General features: G+C 41.2%; 1 protein-coding gene across 3 annotated transcripts in view; it reads left to right on the forward strand.

Annotated features, from left to right (window-relative positions):
• UBE2F (ubiquitin conjugating enzyme E2 F (putative)) overlaps positions 1 to 26,997 on the forward strand; it is a 241,232-nt gene that overhangs the window by 150,583 nt on the left and 63,652 nt on the right. For all 3 annotated transcript variants that reach the window (XM_073646657.1, XM_073646656.1, XM_073646655.1), the window contains exons 6-7: positions 2,546 to 2,616; positions 13,299 to 13,356. In XM_073646657.1, the coding sequence (XP_073502758.1) occupies positions 2,546 to 2,616; positions 13,299 to 13,356 (129 nt within the window). The remainder of the gene's footprint in view (positions 1 to 2,545; positions 2,617 to 13,298; positions 13,357 to 26,997) is intronic.

Genomic DNA, 26,997 nt, shown 5'->3' on the forward strand with positions numbered 1-26,997 from the left:
GCTTCTCCCAGCCCCACACCAGGTGATTGACAGATCTCTCCCTATGTAACAGGAGTGATACCTCCTGGTCAGCTGGAGCAGGACTGAGAGCAGCCAGCTGGGGGCCGCACGTACTAGTGAGATCTCTCCTTATGGTCTATGGTCCCTGATTGGCTATTCAATCTGTTGTCTATGAAATTCCGCAGTGTTTGAGAGTAAAATATGCCTGGCTGCAATCGTGAAGCCAATGTCTGATTCATGCTGCCCATGCATAAAAGAAGGTATGTCTGGCTTGCACCAGAACCAAGTGCCCCACACACACTTACAGATTCACCTGCACTTTTTATAAAAAAAAAAAAAAGTTTAGAGTGAAACAGAATAAGAGATGTTGTATTTTTGCAGAAAATGGACACTCACCAATAGTTGCTTTCTTTCTCCCAGAAAACTTGCACAAGTCTCTTACTAAATCTACACCTTGTGATTTTGTACATTTTATTTTGTTTAATTTTATGACACAGAATCTACTGGTTCTAATTCATAAAAATTGATGCAACCATAGTCCTTGATTCATCAAGATTATTCCATTCTTTATGAAAGGGGCACCTCAGCAAAATGCACCAGATCATTGAGACGTGTGCATCTAATGATGAATTTGGCACATTTTTCAACTGCCGTTCATCAGCATAAGAGGCGTACTACGGGCGTGTATTGCTGATGTAGTTTACAACATGTTTTTTGTGTAAATTATGATGAATTTGTCAGATGCACTCGTTCATGTCTCCTCAGCTCGTCCTTCTTTTCGAAAAGTTGTCGGATATGGCCGATGCTAGAGGAAAAATGCTGAAAGCTTCAGAATTTTTGTATTGTTTGAAACAGATTTACGCCAGAATTCTGTCCGTATTGCCCATCAATACAGCCTATATCGAGTGACATCCAGTGGGGTAACAAACATGGTCGTGGAGGTCATGACCGGGCCCATGCGGGTGGGGACCCACTGACGCCTACGCAAACTTCAACTGCTTGTGCATTCTTAGACGCACATTCAGCTGAAGTGTATTGCGTCACAGAGACCCGTAGGGTCCGTGCACAGCAGTACACTTTGCCGGCCAATCAGAGGCCCGTAGCTGACGTGGGCGTGCACGTGACTGGGGGTGCATGGCAGTGACGTTATGCGCTCAAGTCGCTTGCATGGTGAAATCAGCTGCCAGCTTTAGCAGAAGACGCCGCGCTGCGGGGGAGCGGAGGGAAGGTGAGTATAATTGTTTATTTTTTTCTATGCATTAAGACCAGGACATACACCTGGGTGGGGGATATATATATATCCTGCCTGGCCCCATCCTGGTAAGGGACATATATACCAGGATGGGGCCCAAGATAAGGGACATATACCAGGATTGGGCAGGGAGGGGAACATATATACAATGATAGAGGACATATAAGGATGGAGCTAGGATTGAGTGGGGGGGGGGCAGTCCAAATCTTGCTGCGGAGCCCATTGGTCTCTAGTTACGCCACTGGTGACATCTCTGCCAGTTGTATTGATGGCTTTTTAAGGATATTGCCATATTTTGATAGATGCAAGCCAAGATATTATTTTTTATATTCTTACTTTTCTACATTCCATGTATCTTGTGTAACATTTGGGTACCTTGTTGCGCTTGTCTTTCATAACTTCTAGTTATTCCCAGGAGAATAGATACTAATGTTTCCAACTTTCAACCATACCAAGCAAACTCATCATATACCGTACATGTGAGACTTTTCTTTCCAAATGAAAATGGGATGTTTTTTTTATTTTGTTTCAATTATTTCTAGTCACTTTTTGTCGTTGCCTCACATTATTAAGTTTGTTATTCATTTTTTTTTGCTTTTATTGTATTTCTTGAATTTGAATATTAGAAAACTGTCTTATGTGCTATCAGGCAATTATGACTTTTTATGGTCCCTATTTAAAATGGAAGACAGGTTTTCTTCAAATGCACAAAAAGAATATTTGCATAAAGCGCGCTTGGTGATATATATATCAGAATGTAACCATTACGGAAGATCCCCGATAAGTTATCCTGCTGTGCAGACATCCTGCAAATGTTGGGTTTTTTGTCCTAAACTTGCCTGGATAAAATATTTGAAATGTTTCTGGTTTATTGTGGCAGCCATATGTAAAGCGTAAGCAGTAAAAAGGAGGTGTGATGATCCAGCCCTGTGTACGTGCATAGGCCCATAGGGACATGTTCACACGCTAGTTACCGTACATCTGTCTGTATCGTAGCTCTCATAAATTAAAATCTTGTGTGAACTCTCCTAGGGACTGTTGCAGCTTTATTGGCAGGAAATGTGAATTCTACACACCTCTGCTCACCTACAACTGAGTAATCTTCCGACATTTGCCAATTCTAACACAATTACAAAAATAAAACTGCAATGAGCTAGCTTAAAACATGTCTATTTTTCAGTGCGATTATTGGCATGTCGCCCCTGCTCCGTACAGAGGACCTGCTGAGTGTGATGGATGGTTTGTCTCACCTTCGTCCTAACATTGTGACATTTATTTCTCCTTTGTACACAGCCTCCTAAAGTGAAGTGCTTAACACGGATCTGGCATCCGAACATCACGGAGACGGGGGAAATCTGTCTAAGGTGAGAACTATTTTTTTTTTCTGAAGGTTGTGCTTTATTTTTTTTTTGCTTTACACTTTTCTCTTTGATCTGACTCAGGCTTTAAAGCTCAGAATAGCCTATTGTTCTAGCCAAGGTTATAACCTATTGATTGCATGCCATCCCCTTTCTGTTATGACATTAGTCATTAGAAAAACCACTGACAAAGGTCTGTACAAATAACCATGATTGCACCGAAACCAATATGGTAGCTGCTCCTTAGCCTTTATGAAATACTTTACTAATTAGCACGGACTAACGATGCAATGCCTCATCATACTGGCTTTTGGTGTTATTTGGTATTTAATTGTTTGGTCCTGCATCTTTTTGTCTTTTTGTTTTGTTTCTATTTTAAAATGTTCAAAGCCTTCTCTTTCACTGGTTTATGGCCTCTGTGTTTATCTTGCATAGCATTGCCTGCTCTAGCCCAGTGCTAATTGGCTAATTACTCAGTTTGTCCAACTGGTGCTGGCCTCTAGCAGACATTTCATTTCATATATATTCAGCTCTGGCTGGGAATAGCACGCGTGCTGGGTCACGCGTGCAATAGATTTTAAGTGCAATAATTACAAGTGCAGTTAGACCATGGCAGTTGGGCAGGAGACAGGTAAGGTGCATAAAATTTTCATACAAACATGCTTCTTGGTCAGTCATAGTTTATTATGCATTAGTCTTATCAATCTGCTTTTTATTTGTTTTCACTTCTGCTTTCTCACAACTCACCCGCCCTTCAAAACATTCTGTGCACTCTCTCTATATCAGCCCCTCCCTTCTCCCCTCTCCCATGTATAACTCTGAGGCTCTACTGACATTCCTCACCCACTGCAAACCATCCTCTACCTCCATACAGCATTCAAAACGTTCATACAAATCATTAGACCACCTGATCTTTCTCTTCTTTCTCCTTTTACTAGTCGCAGGCGACATCTCCCCCAACACTGGGCCCCCCTCCACTAGCGTACACCACTCTCCTCCAGCTGCATATAGAAACCCTGCAAATCTTATTAACGTTCAGTGCATGCCCTCTCCTATTGATTTCCATTGCGCTCTCTGGAACGCACGGTCTGTGTGCAACAAACTAACTTACATCCATGATTTTTTCCTCTCTAATTCTCTTAACCTTCTGGCTATCACAGAAACCTGGATTCAGCAGCTAGACACCACCGCTGCTGCTGCTCTCTCGTTTGGTGGGCTGAAATTTTCACATACCGCCAGACATGGCACCAGACAGGGTGGAGGTGTTGGTCTGCTCCTTTCCTCACAATGTGCTTTCCAGGTCACCCCCCCGGTTCCCTCACTTATGTTTCCTTCCTTTGAAGTCCACACCATCAGACTCTTTAAACCCTTCTCCCTGCGAGTGGCAGTCGTGTATCGCCCTCCAGGCTCCGCCCGCCAGTTCTTGGATCACTTTGCCACCTGGCTTCCTCACTTTCTATCCTGTGACATCCCCACCCTCATCATGGGCGACTTTAACATCCCCATCGATGACCCCCTCTCCCAATCTGCCTCTCATCTACTTTCTCTAACTTCTTCATTCCGTCTCTCACAGTTTACGAATTCTCCTACCCATGAAGACGGGAACACTCTGGACCTGGTTTTTTCCAGTCTCTGCTTGCTGGATGACTTTACCAACTTCCCTCTCCCGCTCTCGGACCACAACCTTCTCTCCTTCTCTGTTAAGAATTGTCTCCTCACCCGGGACACCCCCACTTACCACACTTATAGGAATACACGTACCATTAATACCCAGCAGCTTATGGACAATCTCCACACATCTTTAGCCCCCATCTCCTCCTTCTCCTGTCCAGACTTGGCATTGTCACACTACAACAATACACTGAAGAGCGCCCTAGATGAAGCAGCTCCTTCTACTCGCAGAAAGATCCGACACAGACAATGGCAGCCCTGGCACACGATGCAAACACGCTTTCTTCAACGTTGCTCGAGGTGTGCTGAGCGTCAGTGGAGAAAATCTCTTTTAGCAGAGGACTTCATCCACTATAAATTCATGCTCAAAACCTATAACTCTGCCCTTCATCTGGCCAAACAATCCTACTTCACCACCCTCATCACTTCAATGTCCAACAACCCAAAACGACTTTTCGAAACCTTAAACTCCCTCCTGAAACCTAAAGCACAGGCCCCCACCACCAACCTCAGCAGTGAGGATCTGGCCACTTATTTCTTGGAAAAAATCAACCACATCCATCAGGACATCTCAGCCCAATCTCCTCAGTGCCTGGATCCCCTTCCCTACTGCACTTCAAGCTCACTAGCCATCTTTGAGCCTGTCACAGAAGAAGAGGTTACCCAGCTCCTCGCTTCTTCGCGGCCTACAACCTGCAACAGTGACCCCATTCCTTCACATCTCCTGCAGTCCCTCTCAACCGTGGTCACCACTCACCTGACTAAAATATTTAACCTCTCTCTTTCGTCAGGTATCTTTCCCTCATCATTTAAACATGCCATCATAACCCCTTTACTTAAAAAGCCATCCCTGGACCAGAACTGCACTGCTAGCTATAGACCTGTCTCTAATCTTCCCTTCATCTCTAAACTCCTGGAACGCTTGGTCCACTCCCGTCTAATCCGCTATCTCTCAGATAACTCTCTCCTCGACCCTCTACAATCTGGTTTCCGCTCCTTACACTCCACTGAAACTGCCCTCACTAAAGTCTCTAACGATCTACTAACAGCCAAATCCAAAGGTCACTGCTCCCTGCTGATTCTCCTGGATCTCTCTGCAGCATTTGACACTGTAGATCACCAGCTCCTCCTCACTATGCTCCGCTCTATAGGCCTCAAGGAAACCGTTCTCTCCTGGTTCTCCTCCTACCTCTCTGACCGCTCCTTCACTGTATCTTTTGCCGGCTCCTCTTCCCCTCCTCATCCCCTTACTATCGGGGTTCCTCAGGGCTCAGTCCTAGGCCCCCTCCTCTTCTCTCTATACACTGCCCCTATTGGACAAACAATCAGCAGATTTGGGTTCCAGTATCATCTCTATGCTGACGACACCCAACTATACACTTCTTCCCCTGACATCACCCCTACCCTAATACAAAACACCAAGGATTGTTTATCTGCTGTGTCTAGCATCATGTCCTCCCTCTATCTCAAATTGAATCTCTCCAAAACTGAACTTCTTGTGTTTCCCCCCTCTAGTAACCTAACTCTACCTAATATCGAAATTACCTTGGAGGGGTCAACCATAACTCCCAAGCAGCACGCCCGCTGCCTTGGGGTCATATTCGACACTAACCTTTCCTTTACTCCCTATATCCGATCACTCACTCGCTCTTGTCACCTGCATCTTAAAAACATCTCCAGAATCCGACCTTTTCTCACTTTGGAAACTGCTAAAACTCTTACTGTCGCTCTTATTCACTCTCGTCTGGACTACTGCAACTCTCTTCTGATCGGTCTCCCTCTTACCAAAATTTCCCCTCTCCAATCTGTCCTGAATGCGGCAGCCAGGGTTGTATTTATGTCCAGCCGCTTCACCGATGCCTCCACCTTGTGCCAGTCATTACACTGGTTACCCATTCACTACAGGGTCCAATATAAACTCATTGCTCTCACCCACAAAGCTCTCTACAGTTCTGCACCACCTTATATCTCCTCTCTCATCTCAGTCTATCGTCCTACACGTGCCCTCCGTTCCACAAATGACCTAAGGCTAACATCCCCCATAATCCGAACCTCACACCTCCGTCTCCAAGACTTCTCTCGTGCTGCACCAGTTCTCTGGAATGCTCTACCCCAGACGATCCGATTGATGCCTAGCCCCGATGTCTTCAAGCGCGCTTTAAAAACCTCTTTAAACAAGCCTACCACCTCAACTACTCAGTAAACTAACTTTCCCTTGTTCCCTCCTAAATACTATTCAGAATCTGCACCCTACTGTTCATCGGTTTCTACACCCTCCATGCACTCGATAACTGCACTCGGTAATTGAGTATTGCACTTTAACATACAGGCTGATGACCGGATCATACAGCTTTATATGATAATCCCGACTTATTATAATTGCCAGACCTGAAATAACAAGCACTTTCCACCTATTGTGTCCCCCCATTTCCATGTAGATTGTAAGCTTGCGAGCAGGGACCTCACTCCTGATGTAACTGTTAAACTGTCTTAACTTGTATTGAATTTATTGTTTGTACATGTCCCCGCTTAATTGTAAAGTGCTGCGGAATATGTTGGCGCTATATAAATAAAAATTATTATTATTATTATTATTATTATTTTGTCAAGACAGCAAAATACCTTATCATTTGCTCAGTATTTTCACAAAAAAAATCAGTGGTCTATGGTTCAGGACCTTTTTCGACTAATACATAAAATAAAAATCAATAGGTTTACACTGTGGGCACAATTATTAGGCAATTTTGTATTTTTTTTATTCATTTTATTATTGAACAACTACAGCGCTGTCAGTCAATCCAAAAGGTTAACCAACTTTAATATTTGAGAAAGTAAAAGTGAACCTTTGTTTTTCTTGGGAGAAAATCTGTATGCTTAATTTTTATTCAATTTAATGAAAAACATAAATTTTCCCATCTCGCTTGTTTTCAGCTGTTAAAGTGCCAATAATAATAACCAAACAACTCAAAACGTACAAAAATACATTTCTGACTTTTTTGACCAATATGGCCCCGCTTTTTTTCAACACCAGTTATAAGTCTTCCATCCATGAAGTCTTGTCAGTTTATTAATCTGTTGACGGACACTTTTTTGGGCAGCATCAACCACTGCCTCCGAGACACTGATCAGAAAGGTGACTGTTTTCCTTCACGGTAAATCTTCCGTTTAAGAAGGGCCCCAAGTTCTCAGTAGGGTTTAGGTCAGGTGAGGAAGGGGTCAGATCATTGTTCTTTCATCTTTAAGGCCTTTACTGGCAGCCAAACAATAGAGACTTTGATGCTGGGATGGAGCATTGCTTAAAAATCACGGTTTTCTTGCAAGATGCAGAATTTTTCCTGTACTATTGTTTGAATAAAGTGTTTTCTAAAAACTGGCCGTAGGTTTGGGAGTTGATTTTGACTTCATCTTCAACTCAAAAAGATCCAACTAACTCATCCTTAAAAATATCAGTCCATAGCAGTGCCCACCTCCACCATGCTTCCATCTGACTGGAAGTGGGGGTCTGTGCTCTTTACTGATCCATCTGGTCTTTCAAGAGTCACACTTATCTCATCAGTCCGGAAAAACTTCCAAAAATCTGTCTTCAGATATTTTTTGGCCCAGTCTTGACATTTCAACTTGTGTTTTGTTCAATGTTGGTCAAGTTTCAGCCTTCCTTACCTCGACCATGTCTCTGAGCACTGAATACCTTGTACTTCTGGGCGCTCCAGGGAGGCTGCAGTTCTGGAATATGACAGCACTGGGGGATAGTGGGGTCATGGTCGCTTCACGTTTGAGTCTTCTCAAATCTATGTCAATTAATCTGCAACTTTTTTTTTTTTTTTTAAACACTGTCTTTGCAACCCTGTTGACTTTTGCTGGTTCTGTGATCACACCCCAATATCTTGGCAATTCCAAGAGTAAATGCATCCCTCTCTAAGACTTGTAACACTTTTTCACTTTTCAGAGTCAGTTGAATCAGTTTTTTAGCATGAGGAAGATCAGCTGCCAAATAATTCTGCACGCCTTGATAAAGAGGTTTGATATCCTTAGGCCTCATCCTCCTCATTACACACATACACGTCACCTGATCAGCGTCATCCAATAAGCATTCAAGTTTATGCAGAGTGGAGTTGGAAAAGCTGCATAAGGCTATGTGCCCACATTGCGGGAATGAAGCGGAAAATTTGTGCTTCATTTCCGCATGTCCTTTCCCGGAAAAACGCATGCTTAATTTCGCAAGCGTTTATCGCGCGTTTTCAACATGCGGAATTTTTTATTGCATTGCAAAGGCAATTCCACATGCGGAAACGCAAAATTGACATGCTGCGGATTTTTTTGCGCATCAAAAACGCTGCGGAAAAATCCGCAGCATGGGCATAGAACTTACGGATTCTCATTGGGGACCATGGGGTGCGGATTACCAAGCGTTTTACAAGCGTTTCCGCTGCGGAAATTCCGCATCAAATACGCTTGTAAAACGCTACGTGGGCACATACCCTTAAAATGATGATAGTCAAAATCCTCACTTGCCTGTTAATTCTGCACACAGTGTATTGCTTTATAGGGGGCTTGTCAACTGATTATTGCTTCCCAAACACTACGGCATTTCAGAGAAAAAGTACTTAGAAAACCTGGCTGGGGACTATACATCTCGGATGACTCGTCCATGATCTGCTCCCTATCAGTGTAGGGGAGCGGGCGAGGAGAAGCTGCTGGAGGACTTGAAACTAGTCATCCCAAAATGCATAATCTCTAGCCGACCTTTCAATGTAGGTTTTCTCCAAAATGCTGTACTTAAATAGTTGATTGCAAGGGAGACATTTGTATCCTTCTTCCAGGTTCATCCATATAGGCTGGCTTTTATGTGTTTTATGCTGGCTGAGATAATTTAGAATCCTTAGGATGGTCTAACAGGGAGTTTGTAACTCTCACCTTTTTCTGAGCTCCTCTCGGCTGGTTTATAACCACAGACCATTTCACCGTTCAATGTGCAGGCAAGCAAAGATCCTGTAGAAGCCAAACGGTGCGACATTTTTACTTTAAACCCAATGGCAAAATTATTTTTATTAGCACGAAATACATGATTTGAATGAAAAGAAAGCAATAAATGTCCCTACAGGTAGACAACCCTTTTTGCCATATCTCACATATCTGACCTATTCATTCTGACTATATATTGAGTGTCTAGATAATGCTTTCCTTATTTCCTACAGAAGTAGTTATTGACTTTTTAGTCCCCAAACTATTTGAACCCTTTTAGCCTTTCAATTAATTTCAGTCATTTAATTTTAGGCTTTGCAGCGTTTCATCACAACCACAAGCCATTTGTTGTAAGGAACCTTTTATTAGATAATCCGCTGTACTGATCAACTAATAAAGCATAACATTCACCACTCGATTTTATTTCAGTTTACATATAACAATCATCTGCATGTTAAACTCTATGGCAATGAACCATTACTACACATTTTTATCATTCTATATTTTCCATTAGCTGTTTATAAGAAGGCAAGCCCTGCGGATCAATGATTATTTTTAGGCAAACATTAAAAGATGCGATCAGTTAACAAATGAGCATTTATTGATTGATTGACCAGCTGATTATTAGGTCTTCATGAAATCTATTTATGCCAATAAAGGGGTTCTGTCACCAGGTTTTTGCCATCTAACCTGAGAGCGGAATAAGGTTTAGACAAAGATACTAGTTTCAGTGATGTGTCACTTACTGGACTGCTTGCCGTAGTTTTAATAAAATCACTGTTATATCTGCAGAAGATTTATGATTCCCGGACTAGTAAAAATGCTGCCATGTAGTCCTCTGTATTCATGAGCTATGTGTAACCCCGCCCCCACTCCTGATTGGCAGCTTTCTGCCCATGTAAGCATAAAGCTGCCAATCAGTGGTGTGGGTGGGGTTATACAGAGCTCAGCAGTCAGAGAACTGCTAGATCGGCAGCAAATAAGTGATTTTTTTTTCAAAACTGCAACAAACAGCCCAGTAAGTGATACATTGCTGGGATCAGGGTCTCTGCCCCTATATCCTGCTGCTCTCAGATGTGGTAGTAAAAACCTGGTGACAGATTCCCTTTAAAGCATCAATTGACTTAAGACCTGTTTAGATTGCCAAATTACCTTGACTTGATATTGTGATAATTGACCACGGCAAATGAAGAATATTAACAATGCAACTGTTTATTATTGATCTTGATCAATTATGCCCTTGTAAAAATCACAGTCAATACGACAATCAATAAGCCTAATCAATGAGCAAAATATGTGCAAGATAGTTGATGTTAGATTATCTAACCGGGCCATAGAGAAATGTATAACTCTGTGATTGTAGAGATTGTTCAGGACAGAGAGCAAATAAGTTAAAACATTAAAGGGACTGTCTCATGGGAAGTATTGTTCAAAACTAAATAGAGCGTGTGAAAAGAGGCATATGTGTAATATACATCAATTCGAAATAGTGTGCCGTTTTGTAAATAATGTAGATTACATTCTCATTTGTAATTATTGCTGTTTCTCCTGTGGCTGGAGTGTAGGTCCACCTTTAGTGGTGGACACAGATGCTTCATAGATTCCTCTTTCATGTCGTATACCATGTGCTAATGAGAGGAGAAATTAAGCCATGAGGAAGATGAAACAATCAGAAACTAGAGAGAAATGAGGAAGAGAAGACCTTTGTTATTTATTGTTGGCGTCACTGAGGCTGTGTGTCGGGGACTATTTTCTCTGATGGGCTCGGGTAGAGGAAAATTAGGAATCCATGAGTTAGCAGACTGCGATGTGCTCCTATGAACTCTCATTTTCGACAATCAACCAGTGTAAACTGGCTGCTGATCACGTGATGAACTAACAAAAACTACACCTTTCAATAAATTCATCTAGGGGTGCAGTGATCATATTGACACTACAGGTGGGTAACAGAATTTTATACCATTGGGCAGTGGAGAAAAAAATAATTACATTTTTACCAACCAAATTTTTTTAGCCCCAGATTTTATATTTTCACACTGGAAAATGGGTAAAAATGGCACCAAAATTTTTCCCACAATTTCTGCTGAATGTAGAAATACCCCATATGTGTTGTATGTAAAAAACCTTTGTTCATGTCCGTATGGGACGGAGTAGGAGACCTAAATTACCATTGCACTTAATTTTTTTTTTATTAATAAGATAGATCGCAAACCGGAAATTATTGTCTGGTTATGTGTCTAAGGATATTTGCCACCTAAGTGAAGTCCTGTGATTACAGCAGCCTGGACATTGATATAGACCGGCAGTCTATCTCTCTCTCATGTGAAATGTACAAATGCGAGGTAGAGGGCTGTTGGAGGATGCAAGAGTAAGGGGAGCAAGTAGGCTTATAGAAACAGTCACCAGGACCGGGCTCCTTCTATAGCTGGAACATGACATACAATAGCAGCCTCCTGTTATTGAATTCGGAAGGAGAGATCTGCAGCAAAAACAACTGATCTTGAAAGAAAAGCTTTAACATAGGTGCTGAATGTGAGGATCTAAGAGCTCTGTGAAGTACATTTTCAGTGGAGGTACGCTTTATTATAAAATCTCCCGTTATCTATTTTTTAATAAGGTAAATTTCCCAGTTGGTCTTCTCTGCTCGGTTCTCTGCTACTGATCATAAAAATCCACGTAATAATGCTGTTTGCGCCAGAAATAGTGACAAATTATTAGGTTTTCAAGATAAATATCATATGCCATATTAATGGATTTTACAATGAATGCTTTGCTGTAGAAATGTAGCCAAGATCCCATTGTATCCAGGGCTGTTTTTTCTGCTCATTCTGCTCTAGACCCATGGATATAAATATTGTTATTTTTGTTGTTTTTGTTATACTGATTATCTAATTAGGCATTGAGTGTTTCTTTAATAGTGCCACGCATAGCCCACATAATTCCACTTTTCGATTTAGGGGTGCTCATCATGGGGGGTGGGGCTATGCTAGTGGTTTTTAGGCAAACTTCTAGTATATTCTTTCTGAGGGTCTGCTTACCTTGTTCCTCCCTTAGCATTATTTGTGAGATTAAATTAGATTAAGGGATGTGCCTTTTTGGATGCTGAATAAATCTAAAAGTGGGAAAGAGCGCACAATAGGGTGATACCCTATGGAGGGAGAGTAGGATACTGGTCACGCTCACCTGGTGGAGTTGTAACAGGCACAACCCCTATGTAGACATGAAGAATAACAGCTAATGCTGCTGCCCTGTGGCTGATGGATAAATCCCCCAGGAAATGTTGGATGAACTAGGCTGCTGGAGAAAATCAGTTCTTCAGAAATAATCATAATAAGGTTTTTTATTCACAACACGTTTCAATACCGTACTGGCGTTTTTACTTAAAAAAAAAAAAAAAAAGTCAGACCATCTCTGACGAAGGCTAACACTGAAACGCGCGTTGGGACCTTGCACCATTCCAGCAGAAGGAGATGAATACAGGTGTGTGTATGGATTTGCCTTTTTAAACCTTTACCTGTCTTTATACTTTGCATATTACACTTATGTTCTGTTGGACATTTGTTCTATCACTATTTACTCTAATTTACTTGTGCTGCTATATTTATTATACCTACTTCATCCCCTCCTGCTGTTTTATGCTGTCCTTAATGTTTGCTCACTTTGCCTTTTAAAAAAAATTAAAAAATCTTGTCTACATTATGACTTAATAAAGATTGATATTTAATTATTCCTCTTTTTTGGCTCTATTTTGTATGAGTAGGTTCATAAAATGTACAGTATAGTAGATGATGTTCTTGCATGCGTCTTATGATCCGAGCACTGTCGCGCACCGCCACTGTCAGCGGAGAGGTGTTCAGAATACCCATACATTTGTATTGGACTTCCAGCTACCCTCTCCACTGACAGTAATACTTAACGGTACCCCAACCTCAAGATAGAAATTGGTCACGTTGGTGAAGCCCAAATCTACTATAATTTGTTCCCATACCACTTTAGATATAACAGAGGAAATTAGAATTCATCATTAATATTCCAATTGTTTTTTACTTTTTCAGTTTACTGAGAGAGCATTCAATAGATGGCACGGGCTGGGCCCCAACGCGAACCTTAAAGGTAAGGAAAAGTGTTTTTTCTAAATTTTATTACTTAAAGGGAATCTGTCAGCAAGTTTTTACTATGTAATGTGAGGTTGACGCTGGGACAGATTTCAGGGATGTGTCACTTATTAGCCTGAGTGCTGTTTCAATACTATGAATGTTTTATCACCAAGAGATTATCGCTGCCTGGACTACAGCTCACGTTAACCCTGGTCCAACCACATCCCTCCTCTGATAAGCTGCTTATTGTCAGTATACAATGTACATAGAAAGCCTGGTGTGGGTGGGATCAGCTTTCTGAACGTTGCTACATCTAAAAACTCCGTGTCAGAACGGCTGCAACCAATACACTAAGTGATACATCACTGGAATCCTGGTCTTTTTTCCTACATTATGCTGCTCTCGATGAGGTAGCAAAAATCTACTGACAGATTCCCTTTAATATGCAATCAAATTTAACCTATTCTCTTGCAATATTGATCTCAATAAAGTCAATGTTGATCATATGAGGGGGGGAACTTAATTGCCAACTCCAAATATGACACCTGAATCAAATCCTTGCTTTAACAACGCTTCTTCAGGTGTTACTGTTAGAAAAATGAATCCGATGTCTTTCAAACTATTTTAGTGACATGTTCATGACCGTTTTCTCTGACAGAGAATTCCCTAGTGATCTGCTTCTTTGTTGGTGTATGCTCCCATCTGGTGCTTTTCTGTTTCTTTATGCATTCCAGGATCTCATTTGCCTTGGCAGTAAGTGACTGACACTGGTAGCTGTAGTTCAATTTGCTGTCGAAAAAAAAAATGGAATATTGAAGTGTGAATGAGCAGTTGTTCTGTGCAGTGGTTTCCATTGTTAAGTGCATAACCTTACATTTATGGTACATTTGCCACTTATCTGCTCAAGCTTCTAACTTATCCAAATTAACATGCAACTTAAATGGGTTGTCCCATGAACAAAGTACGTTTTAATTAATAGATATTGGAATAAAAATAAGTTCCACAATTGGATGTATTAAATAAAATGTACTTGTGCTGAGATCTTATAAATGTGCCCTTGCTGTGTACTGTGTAATGGCTGTGTCTCACCATGTAGAGCTGCTCCAGTTCATGGTCTGAACATACCACAGATCCTGGATGCAAAAGAGCGTATACAGACATTACTGCATGGGATTGTAGCTGCTGCTTTCTGTGAGGTAAGACATTTCCATGTTTGTTTAAAAACATGTTTTACCTCACAGAAAGAATCAGCTGTGATGCCATTCTGTCCTGTCTGTATACTCGTCTGCTTCCTCCCCTGGACAGGAACATTTTGTTAAACACATTCAATGCAGGATAATTCAAAGTCCCATTGCTTGGCTGCCAGTAAAGGCCTTAAAGATGAAAGAATAATGACATGGCCCCTTCCTGACCTAAACCCTATTGAGAACTTAAACAGGATATTTATGGTGAAGGAAAACAGTCACCTTTCTGAACAATGTCTCGGAGCCTGTATTTGGTGCTACCCAAAAGTTCATGGATGGAAGGCTTATGACTGCTATTGAAATGAAGGGCGGCTATATTAGTCACTGATATTTTTTGGAAATGTCAGAAATGTATTTTTGTACATTTTGAGTTGTTTAGTCATTATTCTCAACTTAACAGAAAATAAGCAACTGAGTTGGGAAAATGTATGTTTTTCCTTAAGTTGCATAATAATTCTGCAAATTGCCTCTAAAGAGAAAAACAGGACTTGTACTCTATAGCGCCACCTATTGGAAGCCGCAATCCTACAAGTCACAATCAACCCTTTAACGAGTCGTGCAATATGACTTAGGATAAAAGCCAAATCAGAATCTCAATTTGCAGACACGGTGTTTCGGGCTATTGGCCCTCGTCAGTGCAAAGTATGAGAACTGATTTGGCTGCATGAGAGGCTCTGGACTGAGGTCTAAGGGGTAACGTTTCTCCTTGTGGAGAGTGACACACCGGCTCTGGCATGTCAAGGTAAGGAGGCTTATTCGCTATGCAATGTTCCTCTGGGAAATTTAATATGCAAATTCCTTCTTCAGAGAAAAAGAGGACTTGTACTCTATAGCGCCACCTATTGGAAGCAGCAATCCTACAAGTCACAATCAACCCTTTAACTAGTCGTTCAATATGACTTGGGATAAAAGCCAAATCAGAATCTCAATTTGCAGACGCTGTGTTTCGGGCTGTTGCCCCTCGTCAGTGCAAAGTATGAGAACTGATTTAGCTAGGTGAGAGGCTCATATATAATAATTCTGTAAATATCTACGGAATATAGTGCGCTGATACCAAATGAATTTCAAAGGACCTTTTGAACACATTAAAGTGTATTGTATGAAAGAAGCTACCGTCTAATAGCGTCGTTCCTAGGGATCTGTTATATACGTGGAATGTGCCACAACCTTCTTAGATGACTCTTGAATGGTAAAATACGAGCAAGATAATATTTGTACTGCCAAGAGAAGTATTCGATGGATAATCAAGTTCGATTCCTCACGCCCCGACAAAGGCGTAGGATTCGTCACAGTCTACGGATGGAGTGTCCTACTGGTTTTATTGATGACCTTTTTTATTTGGTTGGGTGTTGGGGGGGTCACTTTTTTACAATATTTTTTTTTTTTGAAAGGACATTAATAAAAATGTATCTTTCAAAAGTTTTTTAGTGCGATCATTTCTCTATACATTTATTTTTATCTATTTCTGAGTACCCAGATGGTCGGTGCTTTTTGTGGGAGCACTAGTGTTATATATATAGCGCATAATAATTCTGCGCACTAATATTTGCCCACTAATTCTGCACACATTCTCCTAAGTTAGACAAAACCTCACTTTTACTTTCTTCAATCTTCAGGTTCATTAACCTTTTGGATTGCTCGACAGATCTGTAGTTGTTCAATAATAAAATTAGTAATCAAAAATACAAATAATTGTGCAAACAGGGTATATTATAAAGGTGCCTACAGGAATCCGCATGATGATATAAGCATTATTAGGTAACACAATATAGTCATAAGTTATTGCTTTCTGCACATATAGTAAGTAATACATTATGTAGCTGACTTTGTTCTTCACTGAGCAGTTTCCGGAGCCTTGTGTTAGTGATCTTAGAACACGTCTGACAATCGTTATATGATGTGTTGCTTCTAGCATGCAGCACTGTCGGCATGACAACTATCACACATCATCCACGTCGCCATTCACGGTGACCTGAGACAGTGCATGCGCTGTACCAGCTGAATCATAATTTACATTATCCGGTACATCACTCGGTGCCTTTCACACAGGTTTTCTGCTCCACGTATGTGACATCGGCACATTGTGTTATAGATGTCAGTGATTTCTTCCCACGTAATAATACAATACTTTTCTCTTTTTCATATTCTAATAACCTGAGTGTACGTAACATTCAGAATGATTTTCCATTTGTGCAGTTGAAAACTTGAATAAATGATTGTAGTCACTCAGGGACTACAGCGAGAGTCGACCACAATAATTTATTTATTTTTTTGTAATTTGAATCTTCTGAAAATGTCCTTATTGTTCTTTATGGAATACACATTCACTACCTGCGCTGCGATAAATGCCCCTCGCCCTGCTCCACTGAGCCTTGAATTATTTTCGGTTTTATCTCTGTCTCAATGGTGAAGCAACATGCTGAGACTATTTAAAAAAAATTGCATGATTCAGAATGGATTTCAGATAACTTTGCCAGAATCCTTCCCTTAGTTTCCCTTGATAGTACATCTACAGCTTGCCCCCTCCATTTTTTTTCCCTCTGGTCTTTTTCACTCGCTTTAAAGGGGTTGTCCCACAAACAAAGTACTTTTAATTAATAGATGTTGGAATAATAAAATTATACAATTATATGTATATAAAAAAATGTTCTGTGCTGAAATAATCTTGTATATGTGCCCCTGCTGTGTACTCTCTTATTTGTTGTGTCCTATCATGCAGAGCTGCTTCTGTTCTTGGTCGGCACATACAGCCCTTCCTTCTTAGTGAGTAGGGAGCATAAGCCACTTATGATAAGTAAGTATACAGATGACCTCATGGGCTCACAGCTGCTTCTTTCTGTGAGGTAACACATTTCTCTACTTGTCTTATCACAGGAGCGAGTTTCTTCCACTTCTCCAGCCCACTGACCTAATCTTAAATCAAGTCAGTGGCATATGAGCTCAGCGCCTGCCAAAGCTCCTACATCACTCACTAGATTTTTGATGAGCTCAGAGGGTTAGAGACACAGCAGAAAAAATCACTCCTGTGATAAAACAGGCAGGGAAATTTGTAGTTTCACAGAAAGAAGCAGCTTCGAGCCCATGCTGTGTCAACTGTATACTCACTTATGCTTCTTTACCTGGTCAGGAGCTGTGATATGCATGAACACAACAAATAAGACAGTACACAGCAGGGACACATTTATAATCTCTGCACAAGAACTTTTTTTTTCTAACACGTCAAATTGTGTAACTTATTACTATTATTCCAAGATCTATTACTCGTATGTTTGTAATTATTTCCTTTATACAAAGAACGTATCGCCTGTAAAATATACAGTAGTGTGTGTGTGTGTGTGTGTGTGTGTGTATATGTGTGTGTATATGTATGTATATATATATATATATACACAGTACAGACCAAAAGTTCGGACACACCTTCACATTTAAAGATTTTTCTGTATTTTCATGACTATGAAAATTGTACATTCACACTGAAGGCATCAAAACTATGAATTAACACGTGGAATTATATACTTAACAAAAAAGTGTGAAACAACTGAAAGTATGTCTTATATTCTAGGTTCTTCAAAGTAGCCACCTTTTGCTTTGATGATTGCTTTGCACACTCTTGGCATTCTCTTGATGAGCTTCAAGAGGTAGTCACCGGAAATGGTCTTCCAACAATCTTGAAGGAGTTCCCAGAGATGCTTAGCACTTGTTGGCCCTTTTGCCTTCACTCTGCGGTCCAGCTCACCCTAAACCACCTCGATTGGGTTCAGGTCTGGTGACTGGAGGCCAGGTCATGTGGCGTAGCACCCCATCACTCTTCTTGGTCAAATAGCCCTTACACAGCCTGGAGGTGTGTTTGGGGTCATTGTCCTGTTGAAAAATAAATGATGGTCCAGCTAAATTCAAACCAGAAGGAATAGCATGCCTCTGCAAGATGCTGTGGTAGCCATGCTGGTTCAGTATGCCTTCAATTTTGAATAAACCCCCAACAGTGTCACCAGCAAAGCACCCCCACACCATCACACCTCCTCCTCCATGCTTCACGGTGGAAACCAGTCATGTAGAGTCCATCCGTTCAACTTTTCTGCGTCGCACAAAGACACGGTGGTTGGAACCAAAGATCTCAAATTTGGACTCGTCAGACCAAAGCACAGATTTCCACTGGTCTAATGTCCATTCCTTGTGTTCTTTAGCCCAATCAAGTCTCTTCTGCTTGTTGCCTGTCCTTAGCAGTGGTTTCCTAGCAGCTATTTTACCATGAAGGCCTGCTGTACAAAGTCTCCTCTTAACAGTTCTTGTAGAGATGTGTCTGCTGCTAGAACTCTGTGTGGCATTGACCTGGTCTCTAATCTGAGCTGCTGTTAACCTGCGATTTCTGAGGCTGGTGACTCGGATAAACTTATCCTCAGAAGCAGAGGTGACTCTTGGTCTTCCTTTCCTGGGGCGGTCCTCATGTGAGCCAGTTTCTTTGTAGCGCTTGATGGTTTTTGCAACTGCACATGGGGACACTTTCAAAGTTTGCCCAATTTTTCGAACTGGCTGACCTTCATTTCTTAAAGTAATGATGGCCACTAGTTTTTCTTTACTTAGCTGCTTTTTTCTTGCCATAATACAAATTTTAGCAGTCTATTCAGTAGGACTATCAGTTGTGTATCCACCTGACTTCTGCACAACACAACTGATGGTCCCAACCCCATTTATAAGGCAAGAAATCCCACTTCTTAAACCTGACAGGGCACACCTGTGAAGTGAAAACCATTTCCGGTGACTACCTCTTGAAGCTCATCAAGAGAATGCCAAGAGTGTGCAAAGCAGTCATCAAAGCAAAAGGTGGCTACTTTGAAGAACCTAGAATATAAGACATATTTTCAGTTGTTTCACACTTTTTTGTTAAGTATATAATTCCACATGTGTTAATTCATAGTTTTTATGCCTTCAGTGTGAATGTACAATTTTCATAGTCATGAAAATACAGAAAAATCTTTAAATGAGAAGGTGTGTCCAAACTTTTGGTCTGTACTGTGTGTGTGTGTATATGTATGTATGTGTATATATATATAATAATATAATATAATATTTCCACTGAAATAGACTGACCCTTCCTGTTCTGTACACGTAATTTTTCATTACTCGTCTAATTATCATCACAGCCAAGATTACAATAACAGAGAGCAAGTATATAGATACGTTTTTTTTTGTATTATTTCAGTTTTCTGATTGTTCTATTTTCTGCTTGTTATTATGGGGACACTTTTCTTGCCTGAGCTTCTGTTTAAACCAAAGCGCTGTGGAATATGATGGCGCTATGTAAGCAATGCACAATAAATAAAATACACGATAGACATAATCATTAACTTCTGTAGAATAGTTTTCCTGCTATGCTCTCTGATCTGTGCAGTGAGTAGGGAGACTGGTCTGTGACCATCATCTGTGGTGCATGGTGGTTCCTGTGTTATCTATATACTTGCTCTCTGTTATTCCTATCTTGGCTGTGATGATAATGAGACGAGTACTGAAAAATGATGTGTACAGAACAGGAAGGGTCCGCTACTATTTCAGTGATCAGAGTGAAAATTGGAAGATATTAAGATTTCTCTCTATATTCGTTATGAAAATAATCATGTTTAATAAATAATTGATTTAAATATTAGATTATTTTCTTTCTCTTTAAACATTGTAAATGGATTTATGTGTGTTCCTAATAGACAGTTTTCTGCATGCCTACACTAATTGGGTATTGCACAGTTGGCCAGGTTCTTGTCTTTTTCTTTCTTGTTTTGTATAAAATCGGCTTGTTAATGGTGAATTGATGAACAGCCCCACAGTGACCACATTGTCCGCTTGAATAATGAATGTCCCTATTAGCTTAATTGTTTTTTAACCCTTTTTTTGTGAAGGATCAGCAGATCCAGACTCTAGTGTGGGGTGTTGAGACTTCCAGGTACCTTCCGGGAAGAAATCTACCTCTCTCATCTCTCTTTTCTGTATATAATAGTGCTGTATTGAAGAAGAATTTCTCAATATAGGCCCCTGAGAATCCTCCTTTTACTTGGACATGGAATGCAGACAATCACCAGATTTGATGCAGATTTTGGTGCTAAATTGACTCCCATATCCGTGTCAAAACCGATACATGTGATCTTTGACTGGATTTCAAGCCAAGTCCAGGGGTGGAATGAAATATCTACAGGAAACACTTGTGCAGACTTCTACAGAGTTCTTATCCACACTAAAATGGACCGGACCACCATCGTGAACTGCGCGCTCTCCACTGATGTTAACAATGGCAGTTTTGCCTCTGCTGCAGCGGTATAGCACAAGATCACTGAAGCTTTCAGAGCACCGCTTGCAAGATCTGTCGGAAAAAGCTTACAACCACACTCTTCTTGCCTAGAATACTGGCCACCACTGAGGACTACTCATTGCCTAGGTTACTGGCCACCACTAAGGACTACTATTTGCCTAGGTTACAGGCCACCACTAGGAACTACTCATTGGCTAGGTTACTGGCCACCACTAGAGACTACTCATTGGCTAGGTTACTGGCCACCACTAGGGACTACTCATTGGCTAGGTTACTGGCCACCACTGGAGACTACTCATTGGCTAGGTTACTGGCCACCACTAGGGGACTACTCATTGGCTACGTTACTGGCTACCACTAGGGACTACTCATTGGCTAGGTTCCTGGCCATCACTGGGGACTACTCATTGGCTAGGTTACTGGCCATCACTAGGGACTATTCATTGGCTAGGTTATTGGCCATCACTAGGGACTACTCATTGTCTAGGTTACTGGCCATCACTAGGGACTACTCATTGGCTAGGTTACTGGCCATCACTAGGGACTACTCATTGGCTAGGTTACTGGCCACCTCTAGGGACTACTCAATGGCTAGGTTACTGGCCACCGCTAGGGACTACTCAATGGCTAGGTTACTGGCCACCGCTAGGGAGTACTTATTGGCTAGGTTACTGGCCATCACTAGGGACTACTCATTGGCTAGGTTACTGGCCATCACTAGGGACTACTGACTACTCATTGGCTAGGTTCCTGGCCACCACTAGGGACTACTCATTGGCTAGGTTCCTGGCCATCACTAGGGACTACTCATTGGCTAGGTTACTGGCCACCACTAGGGACTACTCAATGGCTAGGTTACTGGCCACCGCTAGGGACTACTCAATGGCTAGGTTACTGGCCACCTCTAGGGACTACTCAATGGCTAGGTTACTGGCCACCACTGGGGACTCTTCATTGGCTAGGTTACTGGCCACTTCTACAGTCTAACTATACATTTAAAAAAAACAGTGTGAGAACAGAGACCAATTTTAATAAGCGGGAAATTGGAGAGCTGCATGTTTTGGGTTTTTTTTTACATGCACTGTACAATTTTTTATCCAGGTGTCCTCCATCTCAAGCAAAAATAATAAAAGAGGAAAGTCAGCTGACCGTAACGTATACCGGGAACAACGTTCTGACCAAACGTAGGAAAATATGTAAAACAGTAGGATTCCAGCTTCTGGAACCTTACTGTTTTTCTGTTCTCCAGCTCACCCTGATTAGTGCTTCCAAAAACCTTCCGCACAGAAACGCCCCTTCTGCCTTCTGACCGTATAACAAATAGAAGATATTCTAGCCATTTTGGAAAAATGCATTTCGCTTGGCCTTATTGAGAGTGCCTATTTTAATTATGTTTTGGAATAAAAGTTTTGAACTATTTTAAACATTAAGAGCTGGCTGGAATATCCTCTGTTGGTTATACGCAGTTACCCATTTATGATCATGAGGAAACCCCCTTTAAAGGCCTATTTTGGCGCAGATATAACTTCTGATTTCACTGTTTGTATTGTGAAAATTCATGGCATTTCTGCAACAAACATGATTTGTAATCCTTAGGCTTAGGTTCACACGTTGCTTACAATACGCGTCTTGTCATGTTTTTTGCAACGTTTTTATTTGTACTTTTCAATGATTGGGTGAAAAACGATGTAAAAAATCTGAATAAATGTACATACTGCGTCTTGGCAAAAATGAACCAGGGCTCAAAATACGTGTGCAAAAAAAAAAGTGTGCATTAGATTTACAAAATCTCATTGTTTATGCTGGTACTGTAAAGCGTTGCATATTTTATGCACCAAAAACGCTGCAAAAATGTTGTATAAACATACCCTTAGTATGGCACGAACCTGCTGCTGCCGATTTGTACCCTAATTTTATACTGTACTTTTTGTTGAGATTCTGATTCAAATCCATGGGACATAAACTCGCCCTTATTCATCGCCCTTCCTTCTTATCCACTACTGTATTAGGCTTTTAATGTGAGCTCTTAAACTGCATGAATTCAGCCCGACATAATGGTTGATAGTTGTGTTTTCTGCCGAGCCACTAACCATGACAACTGCTCCATAAACCTATAGGTTTGGACCTTCTGCTCAGCCAAATGACTATGTTCTTCCAATAGATCGTATTAGATAAGTGCACCCCCACCCCGCATTGTACAATACATCACTGCTTTCTTAGGGTGCATATGTATACGTGTGATCTAATCAAGGAATAGCTGTCCAGATTGAATACCTTAATTTACCTCAACAGATGTATGTGCAGAATGTCTATCTTGACGTTTATGTTGTAGGGATCGCCTCGGGTTATACTGTTCTGCTCAAATAGACAGATGAGGGACGCACAGAAGGAATTAATCAGAAAGAAAAATGGCTTTAGTGACGGAGGCATTGGACAGATAAACCAGGATCACACATTTTTTCCAAGTCTCATTATCAAATCCTTCAACGTTATACTGGATGGATGTTCTCGGATGTCTTAACCATGTGCATAATAACTTCTGTGCATGTGATGTATGAGTTTCCATGAATTCTTCTCGAATTGTTTTTCTTTGGTTAACTTAAAATTGTGTCTAAATTCATCAAAAGGGCCTAATGCGCTGTCAGTCATACATTGATAGGGTAACCCTTAGATAATGCACTGTAGTACAGTAAGTACTGTAAAAAGGGAAAGCAAAACGTTTTTTTTATTTTAACACAAATGTTTGAACTTCTTCCTGACATGACTATTTTGCGTTTTCGTTTTTTCCTCTTCTGCCAAGAGCCATAATTTTTTTTTATTTTTCCATAGACATAAGTTTGAGGGCTTGTTTTTTGCAGAACGACTTTTTTTTCACAGATCATGTCTCCATGCATAGCTCACGGAGACGTCTGTTTTTCTCCGGTATCACGGGTGACAAGAACCAAGTATAGGAGAAGCTTTGTCATTTATTTATTCTTTCTTCCGTGAAAACACTGATGGTAAAAACGGACTCACTCGTGACGCACTCGTCCAAAACACTTTTGATACCTTTGAGTGTGACCCACTGAAGTGTGAATTGGTTATTCTAACTTTTATGTGTGTGAGTTATAGATCTACATGGATTCTTACATAAAATGCTCTTTCTCCGTTTGGCATTGTTCAGTAGGTCATTATGAGAAATGTATCTGGTTTCTGTTTCCAAGTGAACATTTTCCTAACACTCAAGATTTGAAACCTAAGAAATCTGTGGGCTGTATTCCTCTGTAACATCAAGGTAAACTAGAAATTCTTCATTGCCCCTCAGTCTGAGGCCTTATCCTCACAGTGACACATGGCAGCTGCACAGAGAAACTCTACCCCGCAAACTAGGATAGTTTGGAAAGTATTTGCCGGCTTCTGAGGCCCCAGTGCAAGGGGTGTGAAGAACACAAGTCTGGCTTCCCATTACATTCACTTTTTTGAGGAGGGGAGGCCAGTAAACGACTTTAACCTCTGGAGCTCAGGAGATTGTTACATTGAATATGATAACTGCTTGTTCACATTCTCCAAGAATTAACTTTATCACTCATCATGAAATTTATCATTTTGTCTCGAGTTCAATTAAGTGTGAATCCACAGATTAAATTCCTCTGACATGTAACGACTGGTTGGAAAACCCAAAGTAATTCATCTTTATTAAACATTAGGGTCATTCTTCGTTCACATTATGACTGTCTTGGGTTCTTTCGATGCGTTCAGCACTGAGCCATCCGGGGCTTTTTCTTGCCTTTTCTTATCTGCTCTTTCACGCTCTCCTTGCCCTGTCTGCAGTTTGAGTATTTATACCAGATCCTCCTTGTGCTATGTTGGGTCACATCCGGACTATGTAAGATCAAACGGACACAATTTCTGTCCTTGGCTTGCACCTACATTTTTTTTTATAGTCCTTCATTTGTTGGCTCATGGCTCATCTGTCACTTGCAACGGAGCAAACTGATAACACTTTAAATAGCTGGCTACCCGAGCGCAGTTTGTAATTTAAGGTCCAGTAAATATTGCATCAGTGCCTCCAACAATGGAATTTAAAGGACCCGTCTGACTGTTATCGCATATTGCAGCCAAAGTCTGAACATATTCTTCGTTACAGCATCTTTCTGATTTTCTCTTTGCAGCGTTTAAGAGGGAGATTTGTGTCCCAAATATAGACATTTCTGTCCGATAAGGTCAGCTTCGAAGGCTTTGTCGGCGTTTCTATTATGTCCTAGGTGATGCATCTGATAATCAGGAGAAAGTGCAAAAAGCCAATTATCTGTTGCCACTTTTCATTTTGCTGTCATACAGCATTAGGTCAAAGCAAGATTATGGTATTTTGATATTCTCTTTGCACTTTGGAGATGCAGAGCCATTACGAAGGCTTAGATTCTCCACAGTTTTCTGTTTGTTGGAATACATCAGCTAACATCGATAATGTTTCATGGTAAAATCACAGTTTGGCAACTTCTAGTGAGTTATTGTGGTTTTCCACTACAAAGATAGTGATGACCTATCCTGAGGATAGTGCATCACTATCAGATCATTGGGGGAAGACCACCGGCGCTCCCACCGATCAGCTTCTAGCAGCAACAGGATGTGAACAGTGTGATGAGCGAAACCCCAACACTGTTTAGTGGCCGTTCTCAGGTACTGTAGATCCGCTTCATTCATTGGACTCGAGAGCCGCTACTAAACATTTATGAGTTGCAGTGTTGTTCCACTCTGTCTTACACTGTTTATATGCGGCCCCTGATAGGGGTGCTGGGTATACTGATGAAATGTCATAAGAATTGGTTATCAAAATGGGTGTAGTGGAGAACCTCTTTAAGTCGTTGACTGTCTATATCTATAAGCAGGCAGCAGAACCACGTTCAGTCAATAGCTATTCCTTCTGACATCCTCGTACACAAGCAGACATGGCCAAGCGTGCATGTGTTCTCAATGGGGAAAGCGCAATAAATCAAAGGGTCTGATATGTTAAAGATCCCTGAAACCTGACATATTAACTGGTTGGTCTGCGGGTTAGTTGTTTCTGTCAATATTCATGAAGTGTGTATGACCAGCAACTTCAAGTCTCTTTTTTTTATTTTAATAAGCTACCAGATAACAGATCCAACAAATTATATTAAATGATTAAGGTACATTTTTATACTCTTACAGCATTAGAGTATGGCTATACGATTGTTACATCTCTACCCAGATCTGCTACAGTGACATAAGTCACCATGTGCCATTGTATTCATCTTGCAAGATACGCTGACGATGGAGGAGGTTAATGGCCAATATTGCTAAGTGGTGCAGGCTCTTTCTAGCCAGGTATACTAGCTTTGCTGGGACCTTTGGGTGCCACCCAGTCAGGCGGATTGTGTGTGCTGCCAGCAGCTGAGCAGGAGTTATCATCTCTGCTGTAGCCAATGGATCAGTGCCACACCCTGCTTAAACTCCCAGCAATAGTGCTTGGAGTTGCCAGATATTAGTTGGTTTATTGCTGGTGCCCTAGCAGTTTTATTGTTCTTCTGATCCTGATCCTGACCAGGCTTGTGACCCTGATTTGATTTGTTCAGAATTCCTGGTTAGCCTGACTTTCCTTTGACTGACCACTTGGTGTTTGACCTCAGCTGTAACTCTGACTACAGTTTTGTCTTGTGACTCAATCTCTGGTTCATTCTCTTCTTTTATTTACCCAGATAGTTTAAAGGGAAGCTGTCAGCTCCGATAATGCTATTTATAGGTGTATAGGGTTACCCTGCAGGTTAATAATGATATTGCGGCGCCTTGCTGCCATACTGAAAGTATATCGCCAAGGAGAAAATGATCTTTATTTTTCCTAGCAGCCTCCGGATTTCACTCATGCGGGCGTGCCATGAGCAAGTACAGTAACCACTCAGCAGTGAGAACAGCGGCTGTAAGCACAACCAGGCACTGACTGACATTCTGCTCTACAATGATGCACTGCAAAACTTGCCATCAATCAGTGCTGGGAAGTGCTTACAGCTGCTGTTCTCAGTGCTGAGTGGTCACTGTAATTGCTCCTGGTACGCCTGAACGACTGAAAGCCACCGGCTCCCAAGAGCATAAAATGAAATTTTCTCCTGGGCGGTGCATT

Source organism: Phyllobates terribilis, unplaced genomic scaffold (assembly GCF_046119375.1).
Source record: "Phyllobates terribilis strain yellow unplaced genomic scaffold, ASM4611937v1 Scaffold_9__5_contigs__length_417890890, whole genome shotgun sequence".
NCBI lineage: Eukaryota > Metazoa > Chordata > Amphibia > Anura > Dendrobatidae > Phyllobates > Phyllobates terribilis.